The sequence below is a fragment of the Rousettus aegyptiacus genome, unplaced genomic scaffold (assembly GCF_014176215.1).
Source record: "Rousettus aegyptiacus isolate mRouAeg1 unplaced genomic scaffold, mRouAeg1.p scaffold_m13_p_14, whole genome shotgun sequence".
NCBI classification, from domain to species: Eukaryota; Metazoa; Chordata; class Mammalia; order Chiroptera; family Pteropodidae; genus Rousettus; species Rousettus aegyptiacus.
This window is the reverse complement of record NW_023416289.1, coordinates 29,905,942-29,924,078: the sequence shown is the minus strand read 5'-3', so window position 1 is coordinate 29,924,078 and position 18,137 is coordinate 29,905,942. Positions and strand designations below refer to the sequence as shown.

At 56.7% G+C, this 18,137-nt stretch overlaps 1 protein-coding gene across 2 annotated transcripts in view; it reads right to left on the bottom strand.

Moving 5' to 3' along the window:
- Positions 1-12,400, bottom strand: part of ZFPM1 (zinc finger protein, FOG family member 1) — a 75,634-nt gene extending 63,234 nt beyond the window's left edge. For both annotated transcript variants that reach the window (XM_036231545.1, XM_016129456.2), the window contains exon 1: positions 11,997-12,400. In XM_036231545.1, coding sequence (XP_036087438.1) covers positions 11,997-12,036 — 40 coding nt within the window. In that variant the 5' untranslated portion in view covers positions 12,037-12,400. The remainder of the gene's footprint in view (positions 1-11,996) is intronic.
- Positions 12,401-18,137: the final 5,737 nt, after the last annotated feature.

Here is an 18,137-nt window from a genome sequence, read left to right as displayed (position 1 = left end):
AGTCACTTGCTCAGGCCATCTGCTCAGGGAGCAGGAACCAAACCCCAGTTACCCCACCCTACACTTGTCCCCTTCCCCTGCATATATACCCATTTTACTGGAAACAGCTGACTTTCCTTAGAATACTGAAAGAAATCAAAACCCAAGATGGAAAGAAGCCAACTTTATCACCAAAGGAGCCAATTTTCTGAGGGCAGATGTAGAGGTACCTATCATCCACTTTTCTTGGACAGGGCTGTGTGGCCTGGAGTAGTCACACACCTTGACCAGGCCTCTAAGCCAGAGTCTCTACTGCTTCCTCCCATGCTGTGTGACCTTGGATGGGTTACTCAACCTCTCTGAGCCTCGAGTCTTCCTCCTAGTAGAAATGAGGTCAGAGGTGCCCTTCCCAGGGCTGCCGGGAGGCTTCTACAGGATAACACAGGTTAAGTCCAGGCCTGGCATACCCCATACTCAGTAAAGGGAGGTATTACCTTTACTGAGTATACTGCCATTAACATTATTATAATTGAGGAGTCCCAGAGCCAACCAGAAATGTTGCTAACTGCCCATTCAGGCCTCCTGCCTCTGGGCTCACAGAGAATCTAATTTCTCAAGGGTCACTTTAAAAATCAATGCAGAAAGAAGGGAAACAGCCAGCTGCCCTGTAGCTGCTAGGAGCCCTGTAGTTCCTCTGGAGGACCCTCTGCAGTGAAGGAGGCAGGCTTGGCCTGGCTACTGCCCTAGGGGCATGCCAAGGCTTCCAGGGCCTTGTTTTCCCCTCCTGCACAGCTAGGGGCTGGGTGTCCCTCTCCACAAGCTGGCCCCCCCCAGAGCTGCCTCACCTGTCCCTCACTGGGAGGATTAGCCACACGCCGGCCCTAATCGCCGCTAATCGCACCATCAGCACTGGATCTTAGATCAGCTGAAGGAGGCAGCTTTATCCAGACAGACGCAAAGATGGCACCTGAGTCCCATCTGGGCGCCGCCGTCACTCACGGCAGCTAGGCTGGCCGCCAGAAACAGGATGGCTAGGGATGAGGTAGGGAGACAACTGGGAGCCCTTCCCTTCCCCAACTGGCAAATGGGGCTCTGCTTGGTCCATCAACATTTATTGGGCACCTACTGTATAACTAGGCACTGTTCTAGGTGTCCAGGAGACAGCAGACCTGAATAGGCAAAATTCCTGCCCTTGGGGGGCACTGCATCCTCTCCATAAGCCTGGGGCCATTTGACAGTTGAGGAAAGTGAGGCATAGAGATGTGCCCCAAGAGTTAGAATGCAGGCAGCCAGGTCCAGACTCCTGGCTTTGACAAGGCTTAAATTCCCCCCACAGAGGGCTTGCCCCCAGGCCCGGGCACCAATCCCTCCAATGTGATTTCTTCTAAGAGAGGCCTGCTCTGCCTCCCTGGCCAGGCCCTGGGATGCTGCCTTTGTACCGAAGCTTAGGAGGTGCATGCTGGACACTCCAAGGTGCACAGCCAGCCTGGGGACCAGGAAAGGCCCGGGAGAGACAGCCAAGGGCTCCCCTCCAGGGCCCCCACCCTCCCCACCCTCCTCCCTACCTTCTTTTTCAAAAACATAATTTATCTGTGTATTATCAAGAAATCCAGACACTTTAATCAGTGAGCTATGAAGTCAGAATTTCCATTCTTATCTGCGGGAGGAGTGGAAATGGAGGAGATAGGAGCAGAGCGGATCGCTGGTGGGGAATGTTAATGGGTGGAGAGGCTGGGCTATTGGCCACCGAGACGCTGTATCTCCCCCATTATCAAGGCTGTATCTTGCCAACCATCTGGGCGCAGTAATGGGGCCAGTTCAACTTTCCGAGTTATCACAGGAGCTGAAACCTGCGCCCGCCAGAGGCCCGGACCGGAGACAGTTTGGGGCAGACTGGGCTTTGGCCGGCAAAGCTGGGAGGCAGAGGGGAACCGCTGGTCTCGCCAGGGCCCCTGAGCGCTTGTGTGCGCACAGACCCTCAAGGCCACTGAAGTGAGTGTAGGGAATCCTGCTGCTCTCTGGACAATGGTTTGATTTTGGTGGGGCCTGGTGTGAGCATATTGCATAGGAGGGGAAACTGAGGCAGGAGGCCACCTCTGGGTCCCAGTGGGGCTGGGTGGTCCCAGGCCCTTCTGAGCTGTGCCAGGCCCGGTGTGTGGGGTGGGCAGAGTGGGTGGGGCGGGGGTGTGAACACCCTGCTCTCCCACCTTTTGATCTGCAGGGTCCCCTGTTCACTGCTTAGGGCTTTTCTAGGCCCAAGTCCCAGGAGCAGGAAATATCAGTAGGGTGGGGACATCTTGGTGGGCTTTGCCCCTGTAGGTCCTCACCTAAGTCTCAGCTCACATTCCATAGACCCTCGGCAGCCTGGGGAGCCTGGGGTATGCTCTTGTGTCCCTTAAATGCTGAGGGCCTCCCACTTCCCTCAGGGCCCTTGCACGGGACACTTGAGGGGTGGGGTGCTCAGGGCCCATAAACAGAATACTTCTGTCCATTCAGAGGACAGGGTCTCCAAATGTACTCATTCCAAGCTCCTGGCGACTAAGGGTTCCCACTCAAAGAGGGGCAGCTGTGGTGTGGCTCATGGGTCTCACCCTAGGACCCCTTCCGCCCGGATCCTCTGTCTGATAACTGCGGTTCTGGTTGCTCTCCTGCAGCCGGAATGCTGGGCAGTGGGCACCTTAGTCCAGAGAGGGGAAGGGATTCACCCAAGGTCATGCAGCCAGTGAGGAACAGCAGGGAGACCAGAGCTGGATGCTGCTTGGAACCACAGGAAGGTCTGTTTCCTGGACTTGAACTTGGATGTCACCAGGCCTAGCAGGGAGCTAAGAGCTCTACTCTGAAAACCGCCACCGTAGCCATCCTTTCCCTCTCTGCAGTCCTGGATCTAACCTTTAAATTCTCAAAGCCTTAGTTTCTCCACTGTGCACTGGGCTAATCACTGAGCTTCCCTTAAAGGCTGCTGGGGGGAAAGGGTGTGAACTCAAGGATGTAAGTCCTGAGCACAGAGCAGGGGCTTGGTTAATGGCCATTAATGGCCAGTGAGCCCAGCATGGTCAAGGGATGAGCTTGGGGCCCCAAATAAACTGGGGGCAAATGGAAGAGGCCACACAAGGCCCCTTTGGCTGCCCATGGCTCTGAGCCTTGGCTTTCTATCTGTCTCAAGGAGCTGAGTGCTGATTACCAGAGCAGCCCAAAGACCAGCTTGAGAGGGCAGCCTCAGGCCCCCCATCACTTCTTGGGGGCTAAGAATCCACAATACCTAGAATGGATCCACCATTGCCTATGAGACCCTGTCCCTAGCAGGGAGAATTCTGGCAGCTCTTGTCAGACCCCCACTGCAGGAAAGAGCCAACGCAACCTGGCTCTGGGGTCCCTTCCCCTCTTGCTCTTTGGGTCTGACTTACAGGATGGGGACTTGATGGAGAAAAGGGAAATTGAGGCAGAATAGCACACCAAGAGGAATTGTTAAGAAGCAGCCCAAGGGAGCCTGGGAGGGGAGAGGTGCCCTCCTGTTTTCTTCATTTTAATTCTGTTAAACAATATAGATGACACACCAGCTCTGGCCTAGGCTATACCTCCTATGTCAAATCTCACTCGTCTCATTGAGATGTCTAGGAAGGTCTGTTCCATTTTGTAGAGGGAAATTGAGGCTCAGGGAGGCTCAATGACTTACATGAGGCCCAGGCACCAGCAGAGCTCAGGCCAGTGTCCCCATGACACCCCCATCTTGCAGAGATAGAGACAGGCTCAAGAAAGTGAGATAAATTCTGTTACCTGTGGAGTCCAAGAGCCTTGACCCCAGGATTTTACCTGTTCACAGTGGTAGCAACCATATTCAGAGATGCTCCCTGTGGCCTCTCCTCCTCTTTCCCAGGAAGCAATATACCTGCAGCACCCAGGCTGGTTGCTGGGGCAGGGCTCACACAGACCACTCCATCTATCCTGTCTCCACCTCACTCCCATGCTGTGTGACTCTGGTGCAGCCACCTACACCGCCTGATCCTCCATTTCTTTGTGTGCAAAATGGGTTGAGAATCCTAACTGGAGAATTGTAGGAGGGGATGCCTGCAAAGTGCTTAGCAGGCAGGAGCTTGCAGACGCTGGCTGGCCGGCTGAGTCTTTGTCTCCACTCTAGCTCCTGGACTGGAGGGACCAGGAGCACCAGGCCTGGGCTCACGAAAGCTGTATATCATCACTCCATCACCTCTTTTACAGGTAGGGAGACCAAGGCTCTGAGAGTCCACAGCCTGCCAGCCCAGGATAGGCAGAATGGAGGGACAGAAGGCCAAGGGGAGGGCCGGCTTATCTGCCTCACGGGGCTCTGGCCCAAGGTCAGCTGCCACATTCCTGCCTCAGCGGGGCCACTGCCTTCTCCCAAACATGGGGCTTTGTGGAAGGAGAAGGAGGAGGGGAGTAAAGGGGCTAGAGAGGCCTCAGGAGGATACAGGATGGAAGGGCAAGTGGTTTATAGGGCTGAGTGGGTGCTGTCCAGGGAAACCTCTGCCCATCTCTGGGTCCACAGACCCAGCTCCTGTGTCATGAGGCCTCAAGCATGTCACAGTCTCCAAGAGCCTCAGTTTTCTCACCTATAAAATGGGTCGGTCAATAATGATGATGATCACAACAGTAGGGAAGAACCCTGGGCAAGAAAGGACTGAGACGGCCTAGGTGTGAGGCTGGCCCGGCTCAGGGTGTGGTATAGTCAGGGCACCCCTGCCCATGAGTCCTTCTTAAAAAATGAACATCCAAAGGGGAGGAAGGCAGGAGACAGGGCTTAGGGCTTCTGGCAAAATATCAGTAATGCAGCCAGCAGCTCTCAGAGCCACAGTGTCCATGAAGGACACAACCCCGGGTCAGCACTTTATAGTTTGCATCTAAGATCTCACAGACCCGATGATATAAAAGCCCCAGGAGGGAGCTGCTCTTATTAAGCTCCTCCTTCAAAAGTAGAAACTGAGGCATGAGAGAAGTCACTTGCCCACAGGGTCACAGCGAGGCCAGGACTCATGGCTGAGCAGTGACCACTACTGCAGCAGCCTCCCACTCTAGAGGCAAGGGCTGGCCCGAAGCCCAGAGGACAGCCCAGGCCTGGAGCTCAGCACCCTGGCTCCCTGCTATGGGGGATGGAACCCTGAGGTCCCCAAAGAAAGGGTCTTTGTCCTCAGCCCACCTGCTGGACCCATGGACAGTTGTGGTGATGGGAGCAACATGTCACCCAGTAGCACACAGCCCAGGTCCCCACCCGATCTGGGACCTCGGTTATGCTCCAACAGCTGCTGTTTGTGGACACTTGCTGTGTCCTGGTGGTGCTTGGGCTCTCAGCACAGCCACTGGACCAGGCACCGTGTTGCATACATTCTACAGATGAGAGAATCAGAGCTAGGAACGGAAACTCTCACCAAGGTGCTCAGCTGGAAAGTCACGAGCCAGAGTTGAACCTCCGGTCTCACTTGGGGTTTCTAGCTGAGATCTGCATGCTGAGATGAAAGGTTGGGGTAAGAGTGGAGGCTGAGACCCAGGCCTCCCTCAGAGTTAGCCCATCCCCGCCCTCCATTTCCTCTTTGACCCAGACAGGACTCAAGTCCCAACTTCTTGCAGACTTCATGTCCTCATTTGAAAAATAGGGCATTGGACTGGGATGTGCTCAATGGGCAAACTGAGGCAGAGAGGGAGCACCACACTGATGCTGCCTGGTTCCCTGCCAGGAACCACTAAGTGTGCCTTCCTACGGAGACCCCGCCCCCTCCTGGACCTGCTCTCCCAGGCTGAGCCAGGCTCACTGCTCTCCTGGCCCTACCAACTACTGCCTGGGGACCCTCAGTAAGCCCACCTTCCTCTCTAGGCCTCCAGCTCCCATTTCATCTGTGAAATGGGCACAGGGACAGAAGAGACTCTGGGGTCCTCTCACTTGGCTACCTGGCCTTGTGGCTCCTCAGCTCTGGGCTGGCTTGGTTTAGACCCATCCAGAGCTCACTGTAGGTAGGGTAGGAGGTGGGTACGGGGGGAAGAACATCATCAACCACTCCCCAGTGCAGCCCCTCTTCTTTCTGACAGAGTAGACCCCAGCCCAATGAGGGCAAACAGTGTGCCAAGGTTGCACAGCCTGAATATCCACTTGGCAAAATGTGGTGGGGATGAGCAGGAGGAGAAGGCTGGCAGGAAGAGGGGTGGCCAGTGACCAGGGACTGGCAAAGTGAGCTCTGTGGTCCACAGGGTTGGGGAGTGGGTGGGGGCACTTCCCTGGCAAGGCCCTGCATATGTTTTACTCTCTGAGATTGGGTACAAGAATTTCTCCATCTCATATAAACTGGAAACTACAGATCTGACCCAACTGACCACAGACATACTGCCAAGGAGGAGGATGGTTGGTGGCATCTGTTTCAGATGACGTCTATTTCCCTTCGGTTCTCACAGCTGTTCTCAGGGCTGACAGATGGGGAAAACGAGGCTCATATGGGGAAGGCACTGCCCCTAGTCCCGTGGCAGTAAGTGGATCCTAGCCCACATCCACTTCATGCTCTGTACCCATCTCATCATTTATCTGAGAGTTCTGAAAGGCCCACTGTGTGGGGACAGGACAGACAGACTCACTCCCTGCTTCCAGAGAGTGAGTGATCACACAGACTGATGAGGTCACTTCAAGAAGAGTGGGTATGGAAGCAGGGGAATGACCTGCCCGTGCAGGGCTCTGAGCAGCCGTGTAGAGGACCTGTGGCTAGAAGAGACCAAAGGAAGCCAAAGAGAGAGATCCTCCCAGCCTCGGCTTGTGCACAGCCCTGATGAGGAGCTGCCCCTATAAGTGTAGGCTTTCCCCTTCTCACAGGGCCACATGCAGTGTAGCTTGAAAGGAGTGAGCTCTTACCAGTGGGGTCATCTGCTCCCTACTGCCACAGTCAAGGAAACTGAGGCCCACAGAGGGCCAGGAGACATGGAGGTTGACTTTCTCTGCAAGGGGAACCTCCTTCACTCTAGGCTACTCCTGCCTGAGTGGGGAGCAGCAGATAAGGTCCAGAGAGCACACATGTAGCTGTGGCCTAGGTTTGCCCATCTGTGAAATGGGGCCAGGGGCAGCTCCAGGAAGATCCATGGGTATGCTGGTTGGGTGGGCAGGAGCCCAGCCAGGTGCCCGAGTGTGGCCTGGCTGGCCTACATGAGGGCCCAGGCCTAGGTCTATGGGGTAGGTGATAACAATCGGCGAGGCAACAGCTGCCTCCAGGAGGAGGCCTGTCGATGGCAGATAGGCCGGCCGGGAGTATTATTCACGAGCCCGTCAAGCCCCAGGAACGTCTGGTTGGCATAGAAACAGGAGATAAGGGGTACAATTAATGGCATCGCATTCCCTCCTCCTTTCTTCCCCAACTGACCCATTTAAATCGCTGGCAGTGCTGGTGCCATGCTGGGCTCCTGGTGACCTCCGGGGAGGGGCTGGCTGGGCGATCGGGGCTAGGCCAGTCTCAGGCCCCTGGGTAGGACTGGGTGAAGTCTCCCTCGGGGCCACCCCTGCACAGGAATGTCTCCTTCCACGGGGAACTTGGCAAGGGCAGAGTTGGGAAAGAAGCCAGAGCACCTCTGCTCCCAAAGGCCATTTCACAGGTGTGGAGACTGAGGCCTGGAAAAGCCCAGAGGCAGGCAGAAGTGAGAAGACTGTGGGAAAGCAGCGTGATATTCATGGATATACCGGTTCAGAGTGAGGGGCTGAGCTGCCTGCAAAGCCTGGCTCTGCCACTTTCTTAGATGAGAAAATTAACTTCTCTGTGCTTCGGTTTCCTTAGATTTAAATGATGATAAGAATAGGACCTGCTTTAAGTTAATATGTGGCCTGGCACAGAGTAAGCTCTGTAAGTATTAGCTATTATTAATATCATTATTACTATCGAATGAGCTGACTATCTTCCCTGAGGCCCAGGAATGCAGGAAAACCAAGAACAGTCTGGAGCTGGGTGAAGCCCCACCATCAAGGGTGAGAGGCTGGGCTCCAGAGTGCACCAGTTCACATTCGGGAGTGGGGGTTGTGAGCAAGTCCCTCCAAAGGTCTCTAAGTCCTCTGTCTCCTTCTCTCACTATAGCTCAATACTCATGCCCCCCAGAACTCTGAGGAGGGTGCCAAAGCCAGCTGAGGGCAGGACTTAGGTCTCTGTCAACCTCTGGATGACAGGCACTGTCATACCTGTTTTTCAGAGGCTATGGCAGGCACAGCAAGCAAAGTAACCTGCCTATGATGGCTTGAGTCAGGGGCGGCCAGGTCGTCACAGCCCCCTCTTTCCTCGCCTCTCTGCCATTAGAGTGAAGTGATGGGCATTACATGGTGGCTCCTGGGAGCCAGGTAGACTCCTGGTGCCTCCCACACATGGAAAGAGAGTGTGCATGGCCTGTGCTGACAATCACGCTTACATTCATAAAAACTCACACAGAGACCACCTCATCTCCTTTCTGGGCCTAACCCAGGCTCTCCCATAACTGGCCCTTGCCAGAAGGCACTGACTGTTAGTTCCACAGGTGGGCGTCGGGCTGCTGGGAAGAGCAAGCAGGTGATTTTGAAGCTCGGAGTAAATTAGTCATCCTGTGGCCACCAATAATTTGTTTAATCAAACTCTGAGAATGTGTGAAAAATACATCATCTGAGATGGAGCTGGAGCAGCCGTTAGGGCTGGGTTAGTGCGGACTGGTGAGGCTGGGCAAGGCCCAGCTTCTTCTGGGAGCCCCTTCTCTGGCTGGCTTTGGTTTCCACTTGGTATCTGGTATCCATGGTCCCCAAGGACCCTCCCACTGTAAAGGGGCTCCGTGGCCCCTCAACATCCCTAGTCTGACCTGGGGATTCACTCCTGTCACTATTTTTCAGAAAGGGAAGCTGAGGCCTAATGCCACCTTCCTGACCTCATCCCCACCTCCTCAAACAGGCCAGCCTATCCCTAGCATCCCCTGCCTCTTAGCTCCCCACAACAGCCAGGAATCATCACTGTACTTTTCAGAGTTGGAAAGGAGGCCTGCCCATTGTCCCTGGGACTCCACCATGGCTGACCTCTTCCTGACCTCACTGGAAGTCCCCCGATTCTAGGAAGTGTCCCTGACTACTTAATATACTCCATCTGCTCTCCACTGCCTACCCTGTATCGACTTCCCACCAGCCTCACCCCCTCCCATCTCACCAAGGTGGTGTAGACCCAGTGCTTGCATACAGCAAGTGCTCAATAAAGACATTCTGAGTGAAGCAAAGCAGGTCTATGAAGACCTTCTTTCCTGATTTTGGGGACCTGCTCAAAAAGATACCAGCACACTGGATTCCCCCAAAACTCAGCCTAGGGAATAGAAACCACCTTGATTTTTTTTTTTTTTTTCAAGAAAACTCCAAGCAAGTTACACCTCACACTTGCCATCAACGACACCAACCTCAACATGATTCAAGGGGAAAAACATCCTCTTTCCCGCTGGAGGTGCCAACCCCACCTCTAGTTATCTCACACCATCTAATAGGAATCAGGGGCGGGGTGTCCTCCTCCCCACTCCAGGCCAGCACAGTCACTTTTCTTTCATTTTGATGGACTGTACCACCCGCAGGGGGAGGATCACCTTCTTGGCAATTAAGTGTGTTTGGGATAAAAACTCGCCCAGACAGACGCACCCTGGCGCAGATGCCAACTCCTCTTGCCCCTGCCTGGGTCCGAGGCCCCCACTCGCCGCAGCTGCGACGCCCCCAAGCTGTTGTTGCCTCGAACCGGCGGGGCCTGGTGGCCATAGATAAGGCTTCTTATCGCTCTTGGCGATCGCCATCCAGCCAACCGGCCCCAGCGTTTATCGGAGCTCACATCGACCGGTGGGGAGGAAGGCTCCACGGGCCGGAGGAGCCAGGGGTCCCGGGCTGCGCCCTGCCCCGCGCTCCCCGCCAGCGCGGCCCGGCCTATCATCTCAGCCATCTGGCCGGCCAAGGCCGAGCTCCCGCCTCGCCCTACCCCGCTCCCACGTTTGAAGTTAATAAATGGAAGCGCCTATCGCCGCCGCCATCGGTTACGCGCCTTATCAGTGCAGCACATCTATCTCTGCGCGGAACAAAAGGCGCACAGAGGCGCGGGCAGCTGCGCCCTGGCTTTGGTGGGGGCGCGGGGGGCGGCGGCCCCAAGCTCGGCCCCCTCCCCTCTGCACCCACTGCCTGGTTGCAGGTGAGACCAGTGCGGCCAGCGAACAGCTGCGAGGGCCGCACGCACCGCCCCGGGCAGAGGGCGGGCGGGCGGGCGCCGCCGCTTGGTGACAATCAGCTCTTGCATCTTAACTCGCAAAGATCTGCGGTGGGGAGGAGGTGCCCCGGGCCGCAGGGAGAGTGCCCGGCCCCGCCTCCCAGACTCGGTCCCCTCCCCTGCCCAGGTCCAGCGCGCGTGGAGGGTGGGAAGCGAAGGCTCGCTCATGCGCACGCTGCGGTCCCTGTCCCCAAAGAGCGTAGCTCCGCCGACCCAGCTGGGCCCGGGCGCTCGCCCCGCTCGAGGCCTTATCGGCGCTGGCGATCGGTTCCCAACCTGCGATCTCCTTGCCCGCGCTATCTGCATTTCTCATCACGCCGAAACACACACACATATGCACACATGAGAACAGACCGAACAGAGGCGCACAGGGGAGGAGGGGAAAAAGAAACCAGAGAACGCGCGCAAATCGGGACCTGTGGGCGGTTTTAATACTTCAGTTGACTTGATAGAAGGCGACTTTCTGAAAATAGGTCTCCCTTGCACATTGAAGCAATCAGGTTACGGGAACCTGGATTCATACTTGCGTTCCCACTTCTTCCCGGGACCTCTAGAGTAGATACTCCCCCAGGAGTTTGCGCTTGGGGTCCTGGTGGCAGTGGTCATGTGGACATAAGTGGCAGTGTCCAGATGCCTGGGGCTGGGAGTGGGCCAGCCCCCGCTCCTCGCCTCCCAGGAGGCCCCGACTACCTACCAGTCTGGACTGGGAGATGCGACCCCCGGAGGAAGTCTGGCGCCCCAGGCCTGGACGTCAAAGCATTAAGTTATTATTGGCGTGGGGTGGGGAGCAGCGCTTCCTGTGCGCTCGCTCTGTCGCTCCTCGCGCACCCGAGTGGCCCAAAGAGTACGGGGCACTTTTATCGCGGGGGCATCCGCAAAGTGGACATAGCGGGCGACTGGCCACCCAGCCTCCAAGAAGTAGCCGGTGGGCCAGATGGGCAAGACACTTGGACGCGTGTAGAGGAGACCCTGGCCTGGAATCGAGTCCCCAGGAGCCCCCTCTCTGATTTGGAGCGGCCCCTCGGATGGGGGGCGTGTGCGCCCACAGGCATCTGAGCACACCTTCTGCGGCCTTGGTCGGATCGGACCTCAGGATGCTGTCTCTGAGCAGGGAAGGCTCGAGTTCCAGACCCTGGCGACAGGACGCGGGAGGGGGGGGGGCGGTCTGAGTGGCTGGAGCCCAGTGCTTGGGCTGCAGTAGCTGCAGAGAACCCCCCACGCCCCACCCTCGCAAGGCACGCGGCTCTGTGGCCAAAAGGAGTGGTGGTGGGCGCAGGGCCGGTCCCCCGCCACTTGGCCAAGCATTTCCATGCGGCCCCGGTTGCCCCCTCTCCCTCCCAGGTCTCTCTCTCTCCCTCTAGATACAAAGCCTGGGAGAGTCAACCGCGCAAGATAAGATCACAATTTCAGCCCGTCCCGACAGAGCGATCTTATCAGGATGGGACTTGCAGAATGGAATATTTTAAACTTTATCTGAGCCCAGATCGGGGCCACCTTATCGCCGCACCATCTCGTAGATGCGGGGGAGGGGCAGGCCGTGAAGTGGGCGCGTCCCCAGCCACCGCGCTCCCCGCCCTCTGGGCGGACACCCCTCCAGGCCGGACCCCTGGTGCCGAGACGCGGGGGCCCAGCCTGCCGCTAAGATTAGATTACCGCGCGCTTGGCACAGAACGCGGGGGGCGCGGCGCGGGGTGAAGGTCGCCAGCGCGGCAGACAGAGCCGGACGGGCGGAGGCTGGTGGGGGACCGGCGGGGGTCGGGGCGAAAGGGCGGGCAAAGTTTGACTCACGCTTGATCTGCCGGGGGTTGCTCTGTTTCCTCCTGGACATGTCTCCGGCGCCGCGTGCCCTCCCGGCGGCCGCCTCTAGCCCCTAGAGGGCGGCGGCGGGAGGCGGGGGCGCGGCGGGGCGGTGTAGCGGCTCATGCCCCCGGCCCCTGGGCTCCACGGCCGCCCCAGCCTGCGCCCCTAGCCCGCCGCGCCCGGCCCAGAGCCGCTGCGGAGGCCAGAGGCTTGGCCCTGCGCTGCGGGCGCTCGGACGGCCGGGGGCGGCGGACGGCGGGCTGCTGCCGGTCCTTGGCTTTCGCGCAGACGCCGCCGCCACCGCCGCCGCCGCCGATCAGCTTTTCTCAATGGAACCTGCGGGCAGCGCGCGGCGAACCGGGCGGCCTGGGCCGGGGAGCTCGCGGCGGCGGGCGCGCTGGCGGGCGGGCTGGCAGACGGGCCGGGGCGGAGTCTGCGTGTGACGGGCGCCGCGCCTCCGGGCCCACCTCCTCCGTGCTGGCCCCGCCCCTGGGGCTGCGGTCCCGCCCCAGCCTGCACAGAGCGGGCCTCGCCCCTCCCTCACCGCTGCGGCCCGCCCCCAGCACTGCGGCCACGCCCCCGAGCTAATGCTAGTTTGTTGTCCTACCCTGCCTTAGGCTCCGTGGCCCAGCCCCATCTGGCCCCGCCCTCACTGAGACGGCCTCATGTCGAGGCCACGCCCACGGCCTAGGGCAGACCTCTAGCCTCCTCGACTCTTCCTGGGCCCTACAGCTTTGTAGTCAAGCCTGGCTCGAATTCGGCGACTTACGCTGTCTGGACGCTCCGCGGCACGGTATCCCGCGGTGCTCCAGGTCATTCTGAATCCGACCCTCGATGCTAGCTCCGCCCCCAAGCCTGAACGGACCTGGTTCAGCCCCTAGACGCCAAGGCCACGCCCCGTCCTCGCCCTGGCTCCTCCCTTGCCTCGCCCCGAGCTTCCCATGGCACCGCCCCCTGCCGTGTAACTTCGCCCCTAGGTCCTCTATTTGGCTCAGAACGCCTGGGCTCTGCGTCCTCCTCCACCTGTGGGATGCGGCAGTGAGACGTCAGGAAGCCCAATGCCTTGACTCCCAACATGTCTCGGGCCAGATTTGGAGTGTGGAGTCGGCTTTGGCCGACTCTAGCTTTCATCCGAGACCTCTTCCATGGAAGTGGCATTTCCCGGGGTCCAACACCCGGTTGGCTGTGACCCTCAAATGGAGAGTGGGGACCTCGGGTCCTCCTCCCTTGGACTCAGATCTGGCCGGAAATCTGGGAGGGTACAGAAGCTAGGGGTATGTCCCTGCTCTCCTCCCCACAGCAACCCATGGGCGTTGCCCCTCGGAGCCTCTTCTCCACCGGGCACCCCTACTGGAGGCCCAGGAAGCAGGCCCCTCATTAGGCTGAAGGGACCCCCTCGCCCCTTCTGCCTGGGTAATCCGAAGGCAGGGAGGGTCCCAGGATCTGTTCTGTTCGTTCCAACCCTGGTAATGGAGATGATCCACCTGCCTTTCGGATATGTTCATGGGATACCAGAGGCCCCCTATCTCCAGTGAGGCTCAAGTTTACACAGAATTAGTTGTTGCTGGGAGCACAATTCTATTCTTTTAATATTCTTGGTCTGCATTTGGTGCCTGACCCTCTCCCCTATATTCTTAAGAAATAGGGAGTTAGCTGGGCCCCAGGGCTTCCAGGAAGAACTTTGCAAAGAACCCCACCCACCTGATGGCAGATAATCATCACCATTGTCACATGCAAGGCTAACTGAGTGTTGAGCCTTTTGCCCATGAGACCCCCCCCACCACCATTCTGACTCCTGTTACCTTTGTCCCCACCCCACAGATGAAGAGAAGGGTAACCCCCAAAGGCTGAGAACTCTCCCCTGCCCTGACTACTCTCAAGAAGGTGTCTCTGGGCAGGAGAGTGGCAGGCAGGGCAGGAGGCTGTGGTTCACCCCAGGACCACCCACCAACACAGGACAGAGAGGAACATTAAGCCTGGGAGGCCAAGAAGCCTGCCCAGGGTCACATGGCTTCCTATCCAGGGCCAGTGGGTACAACCTTTCTATAGCTGCCTGGTGTCATACCCCGTCGCTGAAGAGCATGGGGCCCATAGCTGGCTGTTTCACTCACCCAGGGCTCCCATGATGTTTGTTGACATCTGTGCTTTCCACTGGGCCTTACTGACTTCCCAAAGTTGGGGAATTGAGAGTCAGGGGGATTCCTGGAGGAGGAGGCCACGGGCTAGTACCTGCGCTATGTTTGAGGCTCTATGCGCATCCAGGTTGGTGATGCTAGAATAGCTGGAAATCTGTGTTAAGGAGGACCCAGGGGGTTGGCAGGAGAAAGAGCCATAATCAATTAGTAATGTCTGTCTAGGGTGCAGGATTAGAAGATTGGAATTAACTCTGGCCACTTCTTTGCTCATATACAGATGAAAAAATGGAAGCCGTGCGAGGATCCAAATCACCCAGTGACTTAGGGGCAGAGGCAAGTCAGAAACAGAACCTGCTGACCAGGACCAGCTATATCATTTTTAGGGCCTACTGCAAAATAAAAACACGGGACCCCTTGTCCAAAAAACAAGAATTTCAGGGCAGTGACAGCAGAGTGTTAAACCAAGTACAGGGACTTCCCAAGTGCAGGTCCCATGAATCTGCATGGGTCATAGGTCCATGAAGTGACATGACTGCCCTGACCCAGGTAAGAGCTCTTTCTGGAGTATTTTCCTTCTATACTTTGCTTCTCAATCTGCCCTTCAGGGGGTATTATTACTACCATCATACCGAAGAGGAAACTGCATTGCTCGTGATCAGTGGTGATGCCGTAGGACCTCGAACACACTGCTACACCCTCAGGGGAGATCTGTTGATAACAGAAATAAACTGAGGAAAAAGCAAGAAATGAAAGGAAGGTCTGGGTGAGCCCTGAGCAGGAGCAGCTGCCTCTGCCTGGGGAAGTCAGGGAAGTCTGCCTGGAGGAGGTGACTTCTGAGTGGGACTTTGCAGAAGTCCCTGATCAGGTAGGAGAGGAAGAGCAGAGTGTAGGGTTGCTGAGAGTATCCCACCTGGCCACGTCCATTCCCCATGGGCCGCTTGTTGTAAGCCCTAATTTCTGCCTGCCCCTGCGTGATTGCAAAGAGTGCCAGGATTCACATCCAAGTCATTAGTGGAAAAAACGTAACTGCATTTAGTCCGCATAAGGGGCTGTCAGCACCCACTGTGGAACTGGGAGGGACTTTGAATGGAGCTAGGTTGCCCTGACCAAGGCCTGGTGGTGCCCTGCTTGCTAGATTCCAAGGCTAATAGCAGGCTTCCTGGAGTCTTCCTAGGAGGTGCCAAGAGTGGCTAGGTCCAGGAAGATCTCCTGGGCATGGGTCTATCCTGGGCACTTACTCTAGGAGTGATGACATTTTTGCATCATCAGCATTTTCTAAGCCCTTCCTTTGGGCTGGTTCATATTCTCTCATGATGTCCTTGTGCCACTCTCTGGTGGTTATGACCATCAGGGTCATTCAGACAGAAAGTGGCAGAGATGGGCCCAGGAGACAGTCAGTATTCAAGGCTGTTGTGGAAGCTATAAAGACAATAAGGCTCAGAGTGGTCCTCCAGCAGCAGAGCTTCCTGTAACCCCAGGCAGGCTAACTCCAGAGCTCCTTGCCTGGAAGCTGTGAGAACTGGGCTGGAATCCTGGTTCTACCATTTTAGTGGGCTCGATCTGGGAAAGTTCTTAATAACCAGTCTTGCCCTTGGTTTCCTCACCTGAGTGTGGCCCCAGGTCCCTCAGGGCTCCTCTGGCTTTAATGTCACTGTGGTTCTGGGATTACATCTCATCTATGTCTGCCCTCTCTGACATAGGCTGGCAATCTGTGGGCATGCTCCATGCTGCCCTGCCTCAGGAGGGTGGCCCAGGGCTGGGCAGTTTGCTTTGGGTAGGGGAGGGGGCTAACTGTGGCACCTCCCATGGGCTATGACTAAGGGAGCCACAGAATGTTCTAGAAACTTAAGCTGGACATTAAAGGATGAAGAGGATGCTCAAGAAAGAGTGATGAGAGAAAGACGTTCTCAGCTAAGGGAAGAGCAGATGCAAAGGCAGGGAGGGCTGAGTGTGGGGTTTCAAATGCCTGGGTCTGGAGCAGACCGTGGGGAGCATGTCCTGAGGCCAGGTCAGATGAAGGGCCTCAGGACACCAGGACACACCAAGGGCACTCTTTCTGTTTTACCGTACCCCCGTGTCTGTGACTTCACCTCTTTATGGGTCTCAAATGCTCCCTGAGACATTGCCACTACTCCTATCCTGTTCCGAGCCTCTCTCACCTACCACCCTAACTACTGCTGCCCTCACCCCGCTGTCCCTGCAAAGCCATTACTGCCCCTGCTGCAGTCTGAAGCCATCATGAGCCATTGTGGTAACCTCTGCCTCTGCTTGACCTGCTCTTATCCTCTTTTCTGAACTTCCTAATACATGGGTCTAGGTGTCCTGCAGCCTGGGCCTTTCTGAAAGCTGTTCCTGCTGTGGCATGCACCCTTCCCTCCCACTGCCTGGCCCATGCATCCTTCCTTGGGGAAGCCCCTGAATGCTCCCAGAGGCCTCTCCTCTCTGCTCTGGCTTGTGGGCACCAGGGGCCTCTTCCATAGCACTCAGTGTTCTGCTGTCTTACACTAGCAGCCATGAGAATAATGTCATGGGGGCTTCCACAGTGCCAGACTCCATGCCGAGCACTTATATAAGTCAAACACACTGTCTCCTCATAGCGGTGCTCTGAAGACTGTTAGAATTCCCATTTGCCAGACAAGCAAACTGAGGCTCATAGACATGAAGTCACTTACCCAAGGCTACACAGCAACTAAGTGGCAGAGCCAGATTATTTCTAAGAAATTTACATCCTCTGCTCCAGAAGGGACTCTGGTTGCCGCATTGGAGGGAAGGAGGCCCAGTCTGTCCTGTTGCCTCTGCCTGGGCCAGGCCTTGCTTTCCCAGCCACCAGTCAGCCCAAGGCCCTAGAGCCACTGGGCAGCTGCATCAGGGGCCCATCCTGACATTCATCAACACCGGCTTTGTGAAGGGTTTAATTAACTTCCTGTTTCAAGGGGGGAATAATGAGTTTTAGGCACCATGTGACTCTATAAGGAGGCCAAACAGCAGCAAGGATGTCAAAATAAATTAAGTTAGGAATCAGAAGGTGGCCTGTGGGGGCAGCAGGGGAGGAGCTGGCTCAGAGACAACTAGATGCTGCCTGGGCCACCCTGGGCTGGTAGGAGCAGGTAGGTGGGCTGCTGCCTTCACTGCTCTTATCATGGATGGGTGGCTCTGGCCTTGGAGACTGGGCTCAAGCAGTTCTGCCTGCAGCTGGGGACTCCTGAAAGATAGCAGAGAGAGTGGGCCTCAGACCACATGGGACCAGCCCCTTCTCCTGGAATGGCATGAGCAGCCTGGACACAGGAGCCTTGTTCTCTATAAAGCCAGCATCTCTAAAAAGCTGCACCTTCTGATATCCTGGGACAACAAAGGCTGTTGTCTGGAACCCGTCCTAGGTCCTTTGGTGTTAGCTAGAGTTATGCTTCTGTGCAGCTGCCCAAATGTGGCCCATTGACCCCGTGGGGCTAGGCAGTACCGGGAGCAAGTATTATCTGGAAGGAAGTATTATCTGGACATTTCCCAACTCTGAGAGCTGGGGTCACGTGGTTACATCATCAGATAGGAAATGCACACTTCCTCATAGGAAGACTTCCTTTCTTTCATTCTCCTTCTTTTTCCCCTCCCCCTCCTCCCTCCTGCCTTATTCCCCTTTCCTTTGCTCCCAACCCCCTGTACTGCTCCCTTCCCTCCTCCCTTATCCCCTTCTTCCTGCTTCCTGCCCTCAAACATGTAATGAGCTCCCACTCTAGGCACTAAAGGCACAATCGTGAATATACACAACACATCTCCCAGGTCAAGCCACAGGAGGACAACAGTCACACAGTTAAGGAGTGGACCCTGGGGCACATCAGAAAGTCAAATGTGCTATAAATAAAGCATGGCGGGGGCCTACCAGGTCACTGGGGGTGCACCTGCCACCTTAAACAGGTGGTTAGGGAGACCACAGAGAGGAGGAGCTATCTGAGTACGGACCTAAAGAAGGAACTAAATGCATGATGGTGGGAAAGGGTCT